We start from the raw sequence: 14,968 nt of genomic DNA on the forward strand, positions 1-14,968 counted from the left end.
GAAAAAGGAGGTTGTGTGGCCAGTTATAGGAGTATAATGATATTGAAATTAGTGCACTATAAGATCCAGAGGAACACTGAAAGATCAAGAAAACCAAGAAATAGGGGCGCCTGGGTGGCTCAGTCAGTTAAGCATCTGGCTTTGGCTCAGGTCATGATCTCACGGTTCATGGGTTCGAACACTGCTTCGGGCTCTGTGCTGACAACTAGCTCAGAGCCTGGAGCCTGCTTCGGATTCTGTATCTCCCTCTCTCTCTGACCCTCCCCTGCTCACACTGTCTCTCTCTCTCTCTCAAAAATAAATTTAAAAAACCATTAAAAAAAAAAAAGAAAACCAAGAAATTAAAAAAATGATAAAAACTAAAACTTTGTTTCATTAAAGTATCTGTGGTTTTCTTACTCTTTTTTTTTTCAGTTAAAATACTACCAAAAAATATTTGTATGAATTTAGACATAATTTATATCTTTCTTGTTGGATTCTTACTAGATTCATTTATGCACGGCAAATCATTACTCTGAGTAATACCTGCAATATAAATTAACTATAACTTCTTTGTGGTATAATTCTCAATAATGATTTATAATTCTCAAGAATCATTGCAAGAATTCTCAAAGACTGTTGAAACATGTCACTAATCATAATTTATATAAGGTACAAGAATATTTTGAGATTCATGACTCTTAAAACATAATGGTAACTGCTAAATATGAGAGTTAAGAGATGATATTTCAAGATTTTCTCAAAACTCACTTAAATTATTATTCTTTGTTTTGTAAAAAAGAGCAAGTGCAAAGAAAGCACGGCAACTACTTAGGAACCGTTCATTTAAAAAACTAAGCAAAAAATTACATTATTTCTTTCTTCTAAAATTCTAACTTCTAAATTTAAATTCTAATTCTAAAATCTAATAAATTATGGTATACAAATATGCTTTTTAAATATAGTTTATAAGTGAAAACACATTATGAAAGTATAACCCCTCTGATATACCGCATTCATGATCTCACTTCTTCACCATCCTTGTACCCTTGTCTTCAAGAGGTAGAATATACTCCCTGCCCACTGATTCTAAATTCTGTCATGTGACTTGCTTTGGTCAATCAAATGTTAGCTGTTCTGATTCAGAGAGACTTAAAAAAGCATGTTTTTGCTTTTCTACTCCTGTACTTCAGCAACAAGGATGAGAGACTCAGAGAATGAAGCTCCATTTCTTATGGAACAAAGCACTAAGTCAAGTAAGTCAATTTGGTTAAATTTCTGTTGCATCTGTGTATTTATTAAAAATTTGTAGAAGTGCATGGGTGGCTCAGTCAGTTAAGCATCCAATCCAACTCTTGATTTTGACTCAGGTCATGATCTTATGGTTCATGAGACCAAGCACCATGTCAGGAGTTGAGCCCTGCCTCCAGCCCTGCATCGAGCCCCACAAGGGGCTCCCCAAGGACAGTGTGGGGCCTGCTTGGGATTCTTTCTCCCTCTCTCGTTCTCTCTCTCTGCCACTCTCCTGCTCCTGTCCTCTCTTGCTCTCTCTCTCTCTCTCTCAAAATAAATAAACTTAAAAAAAAAAAAAAGAACTTGTAATGGGTGAGTTTAGAACATATTCTTGTTAAAAAGCTAATCTGATTATTGTATGATATGTCAATGTTAACAATGTGTTTGTATATCCATCAAGAACATTTTTTTCTTGCTAAAGTTGTAAAGATTTCTAAGTTCCTATGATGAGTAAAAATGAACGTAAAACAGGCTTGACCTGAATGCTGGATATACAGGTGTGCTCAAATTATGCAAAGACCATCAAGTTATATGCTGAAGAATACTTGCACTTCCTGTATGTATACAGTATCCAATAAAAAGAATTTCGTTCTTACTTTTAATTTTAAAATAAGGATTCTCAGAAAGCTGCAAAAATAATACAGGGAGGTCCTTCATACCCTTTACCCATTTACTCCAATCTTTCATAAGCAGTGTGCAATATAATAACCAGGAAACTAACAGGAATATAATGCAAGTATGTAATTCTTGCCAACTTATCACATGTGTACATGTGTGTAACCACCAGCTCACAGCTCACTTGATACTGAACTATTCCACCACCAGAAAGATCTCCTTGTGCTACTCTTTAGGGTCACATTCACACATCTCCCCTTGCTATCTCTAACCCATGACAACCACTCATCTGTTTTCCATTTCTTTTTTTTTTTTTTGAGAGACAAAAAGAGACAGCACAAGCAGGGGAGGGTCAGAGAGAGAAGGAAACACAGAATCCAAAGCAGGCTCCAGGCTCTGAGCTAGATGTCAGCACAGAGCCCAATGCGGGGCTCAAACCCACGAATCGTGAGATCATGACTTGAGCCAAAGCTGGCAGCTTAACTGAGCCACCAGGTGCCCCTGTTTTCCACTTCTATCATTTTATTATTTCGAGAATGTGATATACATGTAATTATATAATAACTGACCTTCAGAGATTTTTGTTTTCACTCAACATAATATCCTTGAAATTTATCCAAATTATTCACGTATCAACAGTTCATTATTTCTAGTTTGATTCCACTGTAAACACATTATGTGATTTCAATTATTTTCAATCTGTTTGTTTCATGGCCCAGGATACGATTTATCTTAGGAAATGTTCCTTTGGGGCTTAGAAAGCATGCATATTCTGCTGCTTTTGGGTGGTATATTCGATAAATGTACATTAGATCCTACAGGTTAATAGTATTATTTAATTTTTCTATATCCTTGCCAAATTGTCTGTCTAGTTGTTCTACTAATTATAAAGAGAGATGCTGAAGTCTTCAACTATAATAGATTTATCTTTCACCTTTCAGTTCTATCACTTTTTGTTTCACATACTTTGTAGCTCTCCTGCTTGCTGTGCAAACATTTAAGTTTGCTATGTCTTCTTCATGCTTTTTACCATTATGTGGTATTTTTCTTTGCTGTTAAGTTTACTTTATCTGATACTAATAAGAAACACTCCTGCTTTCTTCTGATTAATATTCACATAGTATATCTTTTTCCATCCTTTTACTTTCAACCTATCTACTTATATACTATTATATCTGAATGAAGTTTGGACAGACAGCAAATAGTTGAGTCATGGTTTGTTTTTTACTCCATTCTGCCAATCTGTCTTTTAATTGCTGATATTAGACAATATATAATTAATGTAATTATTAACATGTTAAGGCTTAAGTTTGCCATGTTTTATCTTCTTTTTGCTTGCTCCTTGTGTCCCTTCTTCAAAATATTTAACAGTGCAAACCCAAATGATTCCTTAGAATCACAGAATCTTTTATATTTCTGCTTACTCATCTTAAATCAATAAACAATTTTAAAATTCCTGCCAAGTTCTAATATGTTAAAAAAAATATGAAATTTACAAAGCATGCTTCATAGGACTAAATTACAGAAAACCTCGGATAACTACAGAATCTATATTCCTCAGAAATTTAGTTATTTCAGTTGTTATTTTTTAACATGAGTATTTTTAAACTATATTTTAAATTTAAGAAAAACCTTAAAAGATACAATTATTACTAGAAAGCAGGGTACTTCATGAATCCTGATAATTCAATATAATATGAAATGGGAGGGGAATTGATTTAGACTTTTGTCATCTCTGTTTTATGGAAGTCCATATTTTAGAGCTGAGAAAATATTGATAGGTAAAATGAAACACTCAAGATTATACAAAAAATTAATAGCAATAAGATAAAATCCTAGGTCTCTTCATTCCTTATTGAGTGCTCTAATTTACCGATTAACTACCTGTAACACAAAATAAAAGAACCAATCTGAAAACCTGTTCAGTGACTACTTAGATGAGAGAGCAATATACCAACGCCAAATACAGAATATTTTTGTAATTTTACTCTGGTGGGAACAGGGTTAATAACTAAGTCTATTTGTCAGCATTACACCAATTCGAGCTAGAGTTTCAGGGGTCATTTAGCCCGATTCATCCATAAAGATTAGAATAATCTGTAAAAGTCCTTTGCTGTGCCTGTAGAATTATTTATTTCCTTTAGAGTTCACATAGGCGACCCCTGTGTTAAACTAAATAGATCAGGTACATTATGTGAAGACACTCTCTATGGAATAGATACATATCTCCCCTATGAAGACATCAATTTAGAAGCTCACAATATTGAATTTTTAACTACAAAATAACAGATACCAGGTTCCATTTCTAGAATGGGAGAGTAAGCTTGTAACAGACTAACTCCCCCATATATAACAACTCACAACAACTTACCCCAAAACAAAACAAAAAACCACTACCTGAAACATAGCTACTATAGAAAAAAGTCCACAGTTTCCTCAAAACATTTAAAGTAGAACTATCATTTTGTCCAACAATTCGACTTCTGGGTAATTATGCAAAGGAAATAAAAACATGAACTTGAAGAGACAGGTGCACCTCCATGTTCACTACAGTGTTATTTACAATAGTAAAGATATGGAAATAATCTAAGAGCAATAGATAGATGAATGAATTAAGGAAATGTGCTATATATATATGTATATATATATATATATACACACACAATGTAATATTATTTGGTCATTAAAAAAAGGAAATCTTGCCATTTGTGACATTGATGGAATGCATGGGCATTATGCTAAGTGAAATAAGTTAGAGAAAGACAAATACTGTATGATCCCATTTATATATGGGATCTAAAAAAACAAAAAGCAAACTCACAGAAAAAGAGCTCAGATTTGCGGTTACCAGAGGTAGCGGCAAGGAGAACCAAATGAAGGTGGTCAAAAGAGATAAATTTCCAGTTGTAAGATAATTAAGCAGTAAGGACATAATGTATGGCATAATGGCTATAGCTAACATTGCTGGATGACACACAGAAAAGTTGTGAAAGAGAGATCCTAAGAATTCTCATCACAAGGAAAACTTTTTTTTTTTACCTATGTAAGATGATGGACGTTAACTAACTGTGGTAATCATTTCACAACACATGTAAGGCAAATCGTTATACTGTACACCTTAAACTTATACAGTAATGTTTATCAATGATATCTTAAAAAAACACCAGAAAATTTTTAAAAATTAAAAAATAATAAGATAAAAAACATACTGACGACTCTGAAGCATAAACAAAAACAGGCAGCTCTGGTCAAAGAGTAGGAACTTGGAAGAAGAAACCATTACGGGATGAGGTTTCCAATTGTTACACAGTTTAGCCGAAGGCTGACCACAGGCAAGCGGCAGCACAGAGCTTTAGTCAAAGCTGATAGAAATTTGTGTCTTGATAAACCAAAGCACAGAGCCCAAGAGAGCCAAAGAAGGGAGCCTAAATTTCTGAGTTTTTGAATGCCCAAGTCAGTGGTTGACCCCTGAGCCACATATGTGTGATTCAAGCTTAAGGCATTTTCAGCCAAGACTAAAAACTGAACTGATATTTGAGCTGCTGTCTAGAGAGAAAAAAACCTAACTCTGACTTTGACCAACTCTTTTATAAAACAAAACCAGCAACACTCTTCAGAGAAATACTATAAAATCCATAATCTCCATAATACCTAGGATACAATCCAAAATTACTCTGTATAACAAGAAAACAGGAGGGGCGTATGGGTGGCTCAGTCGGTTAAGTGCTCAGCTCAGGTCATGATCTCACATTTGTGAGTTCAATCCCCATTCTGGGCTCTGTGCTGACAGCATGGAGCCCGCCTGGAATTCTTTCCAAGAGCCCCTCCCCTGCTCTCTCACTCACTCACTCTCTCAAAATAAACATAAAAAAAAAAAAACAAGAAAACAAGAAAATGTGACCCAATTTCAACAGAGGATATCCTCAAGATGACCTCCATATCAGAATGATCACACAAGGTCTTTACAGCAGCTAGTACAAAATTATGCTCATGACATTTAAAAAATGCTCATAATGAATAAAAAGATAAGAAAACTCAGCAGAGAAATCAAAAGTATTGAAAAATGAAAATTCTAAAACTGAAAAATACACTATCTGAAATAAAAATTTTCATGGATAGGCTTAATATTAACAGCAGAATGAAGATGACAGAGAGAAGAGTCAGTAAGCTTGAAGACAGATCAAATGAAATTCTTCAACTTTCAAAAGAAGAGAAAAAAAATTGGAAACAAAATGAAAAGAGACTTAGAGATCTATGAGATAATACCAAAAAGTCTAGAATTACAAGTTTCAGGCATTTTTTAAAGGACATGTAAAATATTTTCTAATTTTATGAATAAACAATAACAAAGTCAATACTATCTGAGTTCTAGTCTCAGGTATCTGCCTAGCTATTTTAACCTAAGATTGCCAGCTCATCTCTTGGAGGACTCTGTGCTCTTTCATTATAATAAGGGCAATAGTGTTATATGGATTAGTGGTTTTTAAATTCAACTGCTCCTCAGAACCTTCAAGGGAGTTTATTAGAAATACAGGCCTTACCTCTCAAAGTTCATGTTCCGAAGGCCTGATCTGAAGAGGGACCCAAATATATCTGCATTTTCCTTGAAGTTTCTTAGGTTACTTCTGAAGATAAGCCAACTTTGAGAATCACACTAGATTTTACTTGGAGAGTTAGGCAGCACGTGTGACAGGGATTATTGGTATTAATAGCTTGTAAATTCTCAAAGGAAAGTTCTCAATACAGATGTAGAGGTATGATACCCACCAAAATCTTGTAATCAAGTTCTTGAAGAAAGGGGCTATAGTTTATTATCTTTAATTTTATCATAGCAAAACTTTTTAGTTAATTTTGTTAAAGGCAAGAAAGAATCTTTGAAAGATATTCTATGCCACTCCCCTGAAAGATTTGTGAGAGAGGGAGAGAGCGAGGGTGAGAGAGAGAGAGAGAGAGAGAGAGAGAGAGAGAGTCCTAAGCAGGTTCCACACTCAGCACAGAGCCTGACATGGGGCTTGATCCCACAGCCCTGGGATCATGACCTGAGCCAAAATCAAGAGTCAGACACCCAATCAACTGAGCCACCCAGGCTCCCCAGGAGCCACCATTTCTTAGAACATATACATGCTACTACAGCAAGGGCTGATTCTTGGAATTAAAGTTATTTTTCCATAATACCCTTACTCTCTCCAGCTCCTGAGGAAGGAATCTGAAATAGTATGTTTTTTTTTTTTTAAATGTATACAAAGCAGGCATAGTTCGCTTCACATAAGAGGTGTCCCTGAAACACTATGCATAAGTAAAAGTTTAGCGAACTAAATAATTTTAAATATAGTCACTGGGAAAGTAAGAGCTATTAAAAGAATAACAGTTATTGCCTTCCTTCAGGATATTCTGCTGTGACTCTTCTGGTAAATATATTTATTTTAGCAGTTAATCTAAGATATATTGTTCAATGAAGGAAGGTAATTACAAGAAGGTGAATAGTATAATTCCACAGAAGTGAAAAAGGAACTTTTCTATTTATGTTTCTGAACATATAACCCACCCCAAAAAATTCCCTAAAAAATATAAAACTAAATTCCTGGAAAAGCATGCTAAGATAATAGGGGAGATTTTTTTACTTTCCTAATTATACATTTCTTCATTGTTTGAATTTCCTAAAATAAACATGTATATATCTATGAGCAATAAAAATCATAAATATATCCCATGAGAGGGTTGGGAGGCGAACAAAGCAGCTGTGTGTAACATAAACAATTACCAGTAATTATTATAGTTAGAAATCTGTGTTATTATTGTTTTCCAATATGTATCATAGTTTTTCTTAAAATAGGACATACATGTACTCCTCTTTTCTTCCATTCTTCTGTGTTTCACATACTGCTTGCCTTTGAAATATAAATAATTACGCTCTCTCCATACCTGATGGAGGGATCATCATCCTACGATCCTGCTCCCATGGAGGCGAAAGCGACCCAGTGTCAGAAGGTGCTCTATGGGCATCAGCTAACCTATCACAGCTTGATTCTCCTCTTTCATTGGTATTCTGATGGTCCAGAGGATTCCCTGGGCCTCTTGAGCCTAGGTAAAGAAAAAATTACAATTCTATTTTACCTAAAAAAATATTATAAGACCTATCATCAAATGAAATCCAGGCAGCTTTTAAAAAGTGAAAACAGTCAGATTCCAGCAAAGTTTCCCTAAGACACATTAGACTGTAATTCTATCCTACCAAAGTCTAGGACAATGAGGAAAAAATAATTTTGTCATGTGTATAAACAAACAATTGCCAATAAAACCATTTATAAATGTTATCAACATCATCATTTACATAAAAAAATCAGTGTCTAAATTGTAAATTACAAGTACTAACTCTGAAAAATAAGAGTATGAAGTAAATAGCAAAGACCTCCAAATCAGATGGAATAAAATAATTATAAAATGAGGTTTTTGTTACTTACACTAACATGCCAATAGTCAAAAAGAGCATGATTCTTCTAAAACAGTCATCTTAGAGATTATATACTAATTTCAATAATTCTACAACTATTCGAAGTATTTTTTAGAACAACTCTTTTAGAAATGTACTCAGATTAACTTGAGAGCCACTCAAGAAATTGCATCTCAAGGCGCCTGGGTGGCTCAGTAGGTTAAGTGTGCGGCTTTGGCTCAGGTCATGATCTCACGGTTCGTGGGTTTGAGCCCCGCGTTGGGCTCTGTGCTGACATCTAGCTCAGAGCCCGAGCCTGCTTCAGATTCTGTATCTCCCTCTCTCTCTCTGGCCCTCCCCTGCTGATACTATCTCTGTCTCTCAAAAATAAAGTTAAAAAAAAAATTAAATAAACATACTTCTAAAAAAAAAAAAAAAAGAAAGAAAGAAATTGCGTCTCAATGCTGAAACAGGATTCAACTTCTATACAAAACTGATTTTAACCAGTCTGATTACAAACTTTATACCCACCAGATAAATTTGCCTTTAAGGGCTTTTAGCAATTTCTGAATATCAAGTTCACCTTCAAAAAGAGCTCACAACTCTGAAGGCAAGTCTAAAACAAGAGTTTCAAAAACAACAGCACTGTTGGAATAAACACTTTAAACAAAGTTATACTCATTTGGATAAGGAATCTGGCATGCTTACATTTATAAAGAAAGATCATCATTATAAAGTTCTCTTCTTAGGACCACAAAAAGAACAGTAACTCAATTAATATCACATATTCAATTAAAATGGAAAAAACAAACAAAGGTTTTTTTTAAACACTAAATAACAAAATATGTTAGTACTTAATTTATCTGTCACTGAGGGGGGAATGAGGTCTTCTCAAAACTATATTGCCTAGAAATCAAAAGCTTTTTTTTTATCTTTCAAGGAATAGATTTTTTAAAAAAATTTTAATAGAAATTCTTCTAAAATTTTTTCACATTTCAGTACACCTTTAAGAGAAGAGACTAAAACTAATTCAACCATTTTTTAGTAACTTTTGCAAATCAGTATAAGAATCTTTTTTTTTTAAAAACTTAAAAATTTTTTTTATCTACTCTCTTTTGTAGAGTCAGGAAATAAACTGACTTTTATATTCCAAAAGTCAACTATCTCTTTTCGTCATTATTGTATATTCCCCGAATCTTTCTTTCTAGCTTGTTCATCCTTCTAATAAATTAATTAGAAGAAAAAGGCTGGGAGAGCAGAAAATTAAATTGGAAAAAATGTGCAAGTGTCAATTAAGCTAAGTTTGTCTAGTGTGAAGCACAGATCTTTAAAGAAGACAAAGCCTTCTCTTGATTAATTCCTTTCAAAGACCAAAGTACAGGTCAACTGACTACCAGGTAAAAAATTACAAACGTAAAAATGCTAAGGATTAAAATTTTCATTCAGACCAAAAGTTACATGAAATTTACTTTAGAAAGAAATTATTTTCCTTATATTCCATCCTATTCAAACATATACTTCAGAGCAACTCCTTTAAGACCTACTAATAACTTACCTAAAACTTCTGTAGCTCTTCTAACAGTAAAACACTCTTGCAAATAATCTAAATATATCATTTCTCGAAAGTAATAAAAAGGAGAGGAAAGTAGTTTAAATAGGAGAGGAGAAATGAAAGGTAATTCTTACTTATTCCAAATATCCAATTGACTACAAGCAATCCTTGACTTATGTCATTCAACTTCCATTGACTCACATTTACAATTTAGCCAATTATACCCTTATTTCTAAGGAATTGTTTCTCAGACTGCTCACTGCAACCCACCATGGTGCATGAAACTAACTTAGTCTTAACGAGGAACTTTTTAAAATGAAATGGAATGTTATGGAATAGAAATGAACAGAAAATACCAGAAAGCATCAAAAATAGTAAGGGTAGTACTACTTCATATAAATGGTTTCTATTACATTTATGTTGGCATGTAATAAGACATGATATAAAATATATTTCTTACGATAGGTCAAGGTAAAAAAAAATGGGGAAAATGGACTTGGGGGCATTTATAGCACACATGTGAATTTCAAATTAGTCCTCTTCCTCAAGCGCTCAAGAGAAAGGTCTCAAAGGGCTCCAAGTATCAGTCTGCAACTCGCTCAGTCCTTAGGAGTTTTCACTTCAAAGCCAACACAAGCAAAGGTTCTCTCTGAAATATTCCCAGGCTGTGGGTCTAATCAGCAGTGGGACTGGGAAGTGGGAGGGACCGATGCGATCACTGGTCAAACTGGAATAAGATGTAAATAGGAAATGGGCAAAGGGAGAGTATCCCATAACCCACAGAAATTTTATTTTCTCATTCTTTGAAAGCAGTCCCAAAGAAAGAGCTCAAAAACATTTAAAATAAGGGCAGTTTCAACACAGTAGTACAGCATCCTTGAGAGACTAATTTGGTAAGTAGTATCCATTTGAGTATATGAGCTATGAGAAGTTGGGTTTAGTTTGCTGTTATTATTTTAGTCTCATTACCTTCTATTCCTACCTCAGATTCAATATGTTAGGTTCACTGATAAAAAGGGGGGAATACACAACACTGATGAAGAATGCTATTAGCTCTTATACAACACAGATTTGGGGCTAACAAACCTAAGACTTTGACTTGGGAATGAACAGTGCTGTTTACCTTTGAATTTTGCCACAATTCAAGGGAAAACTTTAAAGCAACTTGACAAAGTGAGGTGAGAAATCAAAAGAGGAAACCTCCAGGTACACAAGTAACACCAGGATGAGAGCTGATGAAGTAAATGGAGAAAGACCAAGAGCGAATGCACAGGCTTGAAGTAGCTGCTAAAATTTGCAAAAACCCATACAGGGTAACAAAGCAAACTTGGGGTCAGTTTCTCAAAGTATTAACAAATCATTTCTGTTTCCCTTAAGGCTCCCATCAAAACTCTGCCTACATACAAGACAGTACTTCTGAATTACTCCACTCTAAAAAAAATGTTCTTTGTTTCACTTTTTGATTTTCTAAAATAAGATCATGATAATGAAGTAAAAAAAAAGATTTTAGAAATTCTACATTTTAATAATGTTTTGTGAGGGGCGCCTGGGTGGCTCAGTCAGTTAAGCATCTGACTTCGGCTCAGGTCATGATCTCACGGTTGGTAGGTTCGAGCCCCATGTCGGGCTCTGTGCTGACAGCTAGCTCTGAGCCTGGAGTCTGTCTTCAGATTCTGTGTCTCCCTCTCTCTCTGACCCTCCTCTGCACATGCTGTCTCTCTCTCAAAATTAAATAAAACATTTTTAAAAATTAAAAAATAAATAATTTTTTGTTAAAATAAAATTTTGTGTTAGGTTATATCATTATATTTTACGTATTCTTTATAAAGTGTTATGTTATGTAGTATAATATATAGTTTTTAAGATGTCAAAGGATCTAAAAAGATTAAGTGCTTGACCAAAACATAATCTATTATAAACCCTGTTTCTAAGAGAAATATATATTAAAATTACATTTCATAGAACTCCTTTTCCAAACAAAAATAACCCATAATAAGTGCAAGGAATGCCTGTATTTTCCAAAGATTTATTTTAAAGATCATTTTAAAGAGAAGTTGAAATGAAAATATAAAGTAAGGAAAAAATCCAGAGTAATAAAGATGTTTAAACAATATACCTCTTCCTCCTCCCCCTGGAAGCAAAGGTGAGAGTCTGAGTGGACCCTCCAACAAAGTTGGAGGGGAGAGAAAAGCTCTCGTTTCAGATGAAGGTCGACCCAATGGTGAGGGACCATATGGGGAATGCTCTGGAATAATTAAAACAGCATATTTAAATTCATAGTTTCAGTTAGCTACACTATAGATTAGAATCCCATTCAACAATTTCCATCAGGTCACCTTATTGTCATTTTAAGTTTAATCCACATCCTAAACACTTAGCATGCCCTGAGTTTTATTAATACGGGATAGAATTAAATATGGAACCCTGTGATTAAAGTCTGTCTACAAATGGACATTGTAGTCAATACAACCATTATCCTCTTGGTAACTAATACACTTAAGTAGCCATACAATATTAAGCAAAGGATATTGGTGATATTTTAGAACTATAAGAAGGTTGGGGGCCATGAAGTTTGTTTGGTTTTCCTTTTAATGGCAGGATGCTTCCAGACATTTCAGCTGGTGAGTTGTAATATGGAAGGACTCAGTTTAAATAAACTAGGGCCAGATAGGCTGGGCCATGTTGGGCCATGAATTATTTGAGTAAAGCTCAGATTTTGAAAATAGAAATGCAAAATTCTCTGAAGCATCAGAAAAAACTTTTAATTCATTACCACTGAAAATTCAGTTTACATATACTTATTCATGAAACAAATCACTTTCTAAACCATATAACCAAGAGCCCTATCATTTTACAAACTTCACCACTCCCAAGTAATGATTATGCTTCCAAAGATTAAAAATCAACAACATCAAAAAGCAAACTTAAATACCACCAAAATAATACGTTTTAAACATCTTAAATTTTATTATTTACCTTATATAATGGTCAAATGGAGTTATAACAAAAGATCAAAGCATCATTTAATCTTCCCAATACTTCTGTATTGGGTTCAGTCAAGAATTTTTCTGTATAATTGCCCCCCTACTCCAGACATTACTATTTGAAATTAATAATAATCTATTTTTAATGTAAAAACAGACTTTCATTTTTAATCAAATTAGACTCTCAAAAGTGATTTTTATAAATTTGAAATGGTTATTTAAAAACCTACATAAAGTTAGATTTATTTCTACTTCCTTAGGTGCTTAATTCCAATTCAACCAAAAATCATTTTGAAAAATGTAAACTATTTGGAAGAGTATGAGATCATTAAAGATGCTAACTCATTAAAATGAATAGACAAAAATATTAAATACACCTTCCAAAGACCTGGTCCTCTCTTGGAGGTAATTAAAGCAAGCAAAGCTCAGATTATTAATGTTTTCCCACCTTCTTAATTGATACTTTTAAATAATTAAAAACAACTGCTTTCATTCTTATTTTTATAATTCAAGTAAATCCCAAAGAGTAGTAGATATGTAAACAGCCACAATGTTATTCCATTTAAGCACTCCTTACTCATTCTCCCAATAAAAATTATTGAGTATCTTACTATGTGCCATTCACTTTGCTTTTCAAAGAGCTCAACGTACTAAATACACATTATCTTACAAAAGCCCATTCAGAAATAAAGGCAGCAATTATTTACATTATCGCTAGGGTAACAAAACTCAGAAACTTGGGAGATTTTGATAGAACTCAGATTAGAATCCTGGCTCCAAATTCTAAAATATATATAAATAACAGTATTAATTTACACTAATATAAAAGGTATGTACAATATATACATATATTATATATTTTAAACGAGGGTTAAAAAAAAAACTACCTCTGCCAAATGCTGTATTTGGAACATCAAGTGCATAAGGATCTTTCTCTAAAAGTTCAAATTTAAACTCTGTTTCAGTTAATCTGCAAATGAAGAACAAACATCTCTAAGTTACTCATCCAAGAAAAGCACCCACATTTCAAGAAAAATGCCTCTTCCAAGTACAACAAACTCTTCACTATCTCAATATCTACGTAGAAGAAACAAATCCTTTAAAATTATTCTGACCAGTAATATATGGAATAGTTCAATCACTATATCATACACTTGAAATATTACACTGTGTATTAACTACACTGGAATTAATATTAAGAAAGAAAACAAAATAAACAAATAACTAAACAAATAAATATTCTGACCAAAACACCTTTCTGTTACACCAGTACTTATTTTGAGGTAACAGGTTTCCTTTTGCCTAGTGATAGTGATGTTTTGTTGAGGTTTGCAAATCACTTTGTTTTGTTGTTTTCAAAACTAGACTTCAATGAATACTATTACGCAGAACCCAAACTTTAGAAATAGCAGGGTTTTCCAAGGTCAATCAGTTCTAATGTATCATTCTACAAGTAAGGAAACTGAGCTAAAGGTTTACTTGATTTATTCAAAATTAAAGTGTCAGGATTAAAACACAGAGCTCCTAGCTCTGGATCAGTCTACTTTCCATTGTAATGTTACCCACAGATTCTAATCACAACATAAAATAGGAATTCAGTGAACTCACTCCTAAACCTTTTATCTTAAAATTGTGACATTTTAACAGAATCTTATTTCTAGTTCTTGACCATCAGATCTGAAATAGAACAGTTAAGTATGTAGTTTTAATTTCAAAGTAGAAAAAGACAAGCAAAAAGACATTGGACAATGTTAATAGTTCATTCTGGCAAGAAATTATAACATCTGGGAAGAGATGTAGAAAAGCATTTATTCTTTCCTTCAATTATACATTGTAAACTTTTATTCTTTCATTTTATTATTGTTTGGCAATGTCACCCAATACAATAAAACCAGAGAATGAGAGAAATAATAAAAATGTATTCTACCCGTATCTACTAAAAGATGTCACTACTCTGAGAATTACTACATCAAAGATCTGTCTTTTCTCTTTCCATCCCTTGTAACTGTCTTCTATACTGTAGTTAAAAAAAAAAAAAATGGGGGAGGGGTGCCTGCATGGCTCAGTTGGTTAAGAGGCCAACTCTTTTATTTTTTTTTTTTTTTGTTTTATTTA

The 14,968-nt window shown here is 33.5% G+C and overlaps 1 protein-coding gene across 8 annotated transcripts in view; it reads right to left on the bottom strand.

The window, feature by feature from the left end:
• Nucleotides 1–14,968, bottom strand: part of MIA2 (MIA SH3 domain ER export factor 2) — a 100,761-nt gene that overhangs the window by 12,405 nt on the left and 73,388 nt on the right. For 5 of the 8 annotated variants that reach the window (XM_029951228.1, XM_029951231.1, XM_029951232.1 and 2 more), the window contains 3 exons: nt 13,741–13,823; nt 11,986–12,114; nt 7,810–7,968 (listed from right to left, as the gene is read on the bottom strand). In XM_029951228.1, coding sequence (XP_029807088.1) covers nt 7,810–7,968; nt 11,986–12,114; nt 13,741–13,823 — 371 coding nt within the window. The remainder of the gene's footprint in view (nt 1–7,809; nt 7,969–11,985; nt 12,115–13,740; nt 13,824–14,968) is intronic. The other 3 variants (XM_029951235.1, XM_029951233.1, XM_029951234.1) reach the window with 1 other exon arrangement.

The sequence above is a fragment of the Suricata suricatta genome, chromosome 9, assembly GCF_006229205.1.
Source record: "Suricata suricatta isolate VVHF042 chromosome 9, meerkat_22Aug2017_6uvM2_HiC, whole genome shotgun sequence".
Lineage (NCBI taxonomy): Eukaryota > Metazoa > Chordata > Mammalia > Carnivora > Herpestidae > Suricata > Suricata suricatta.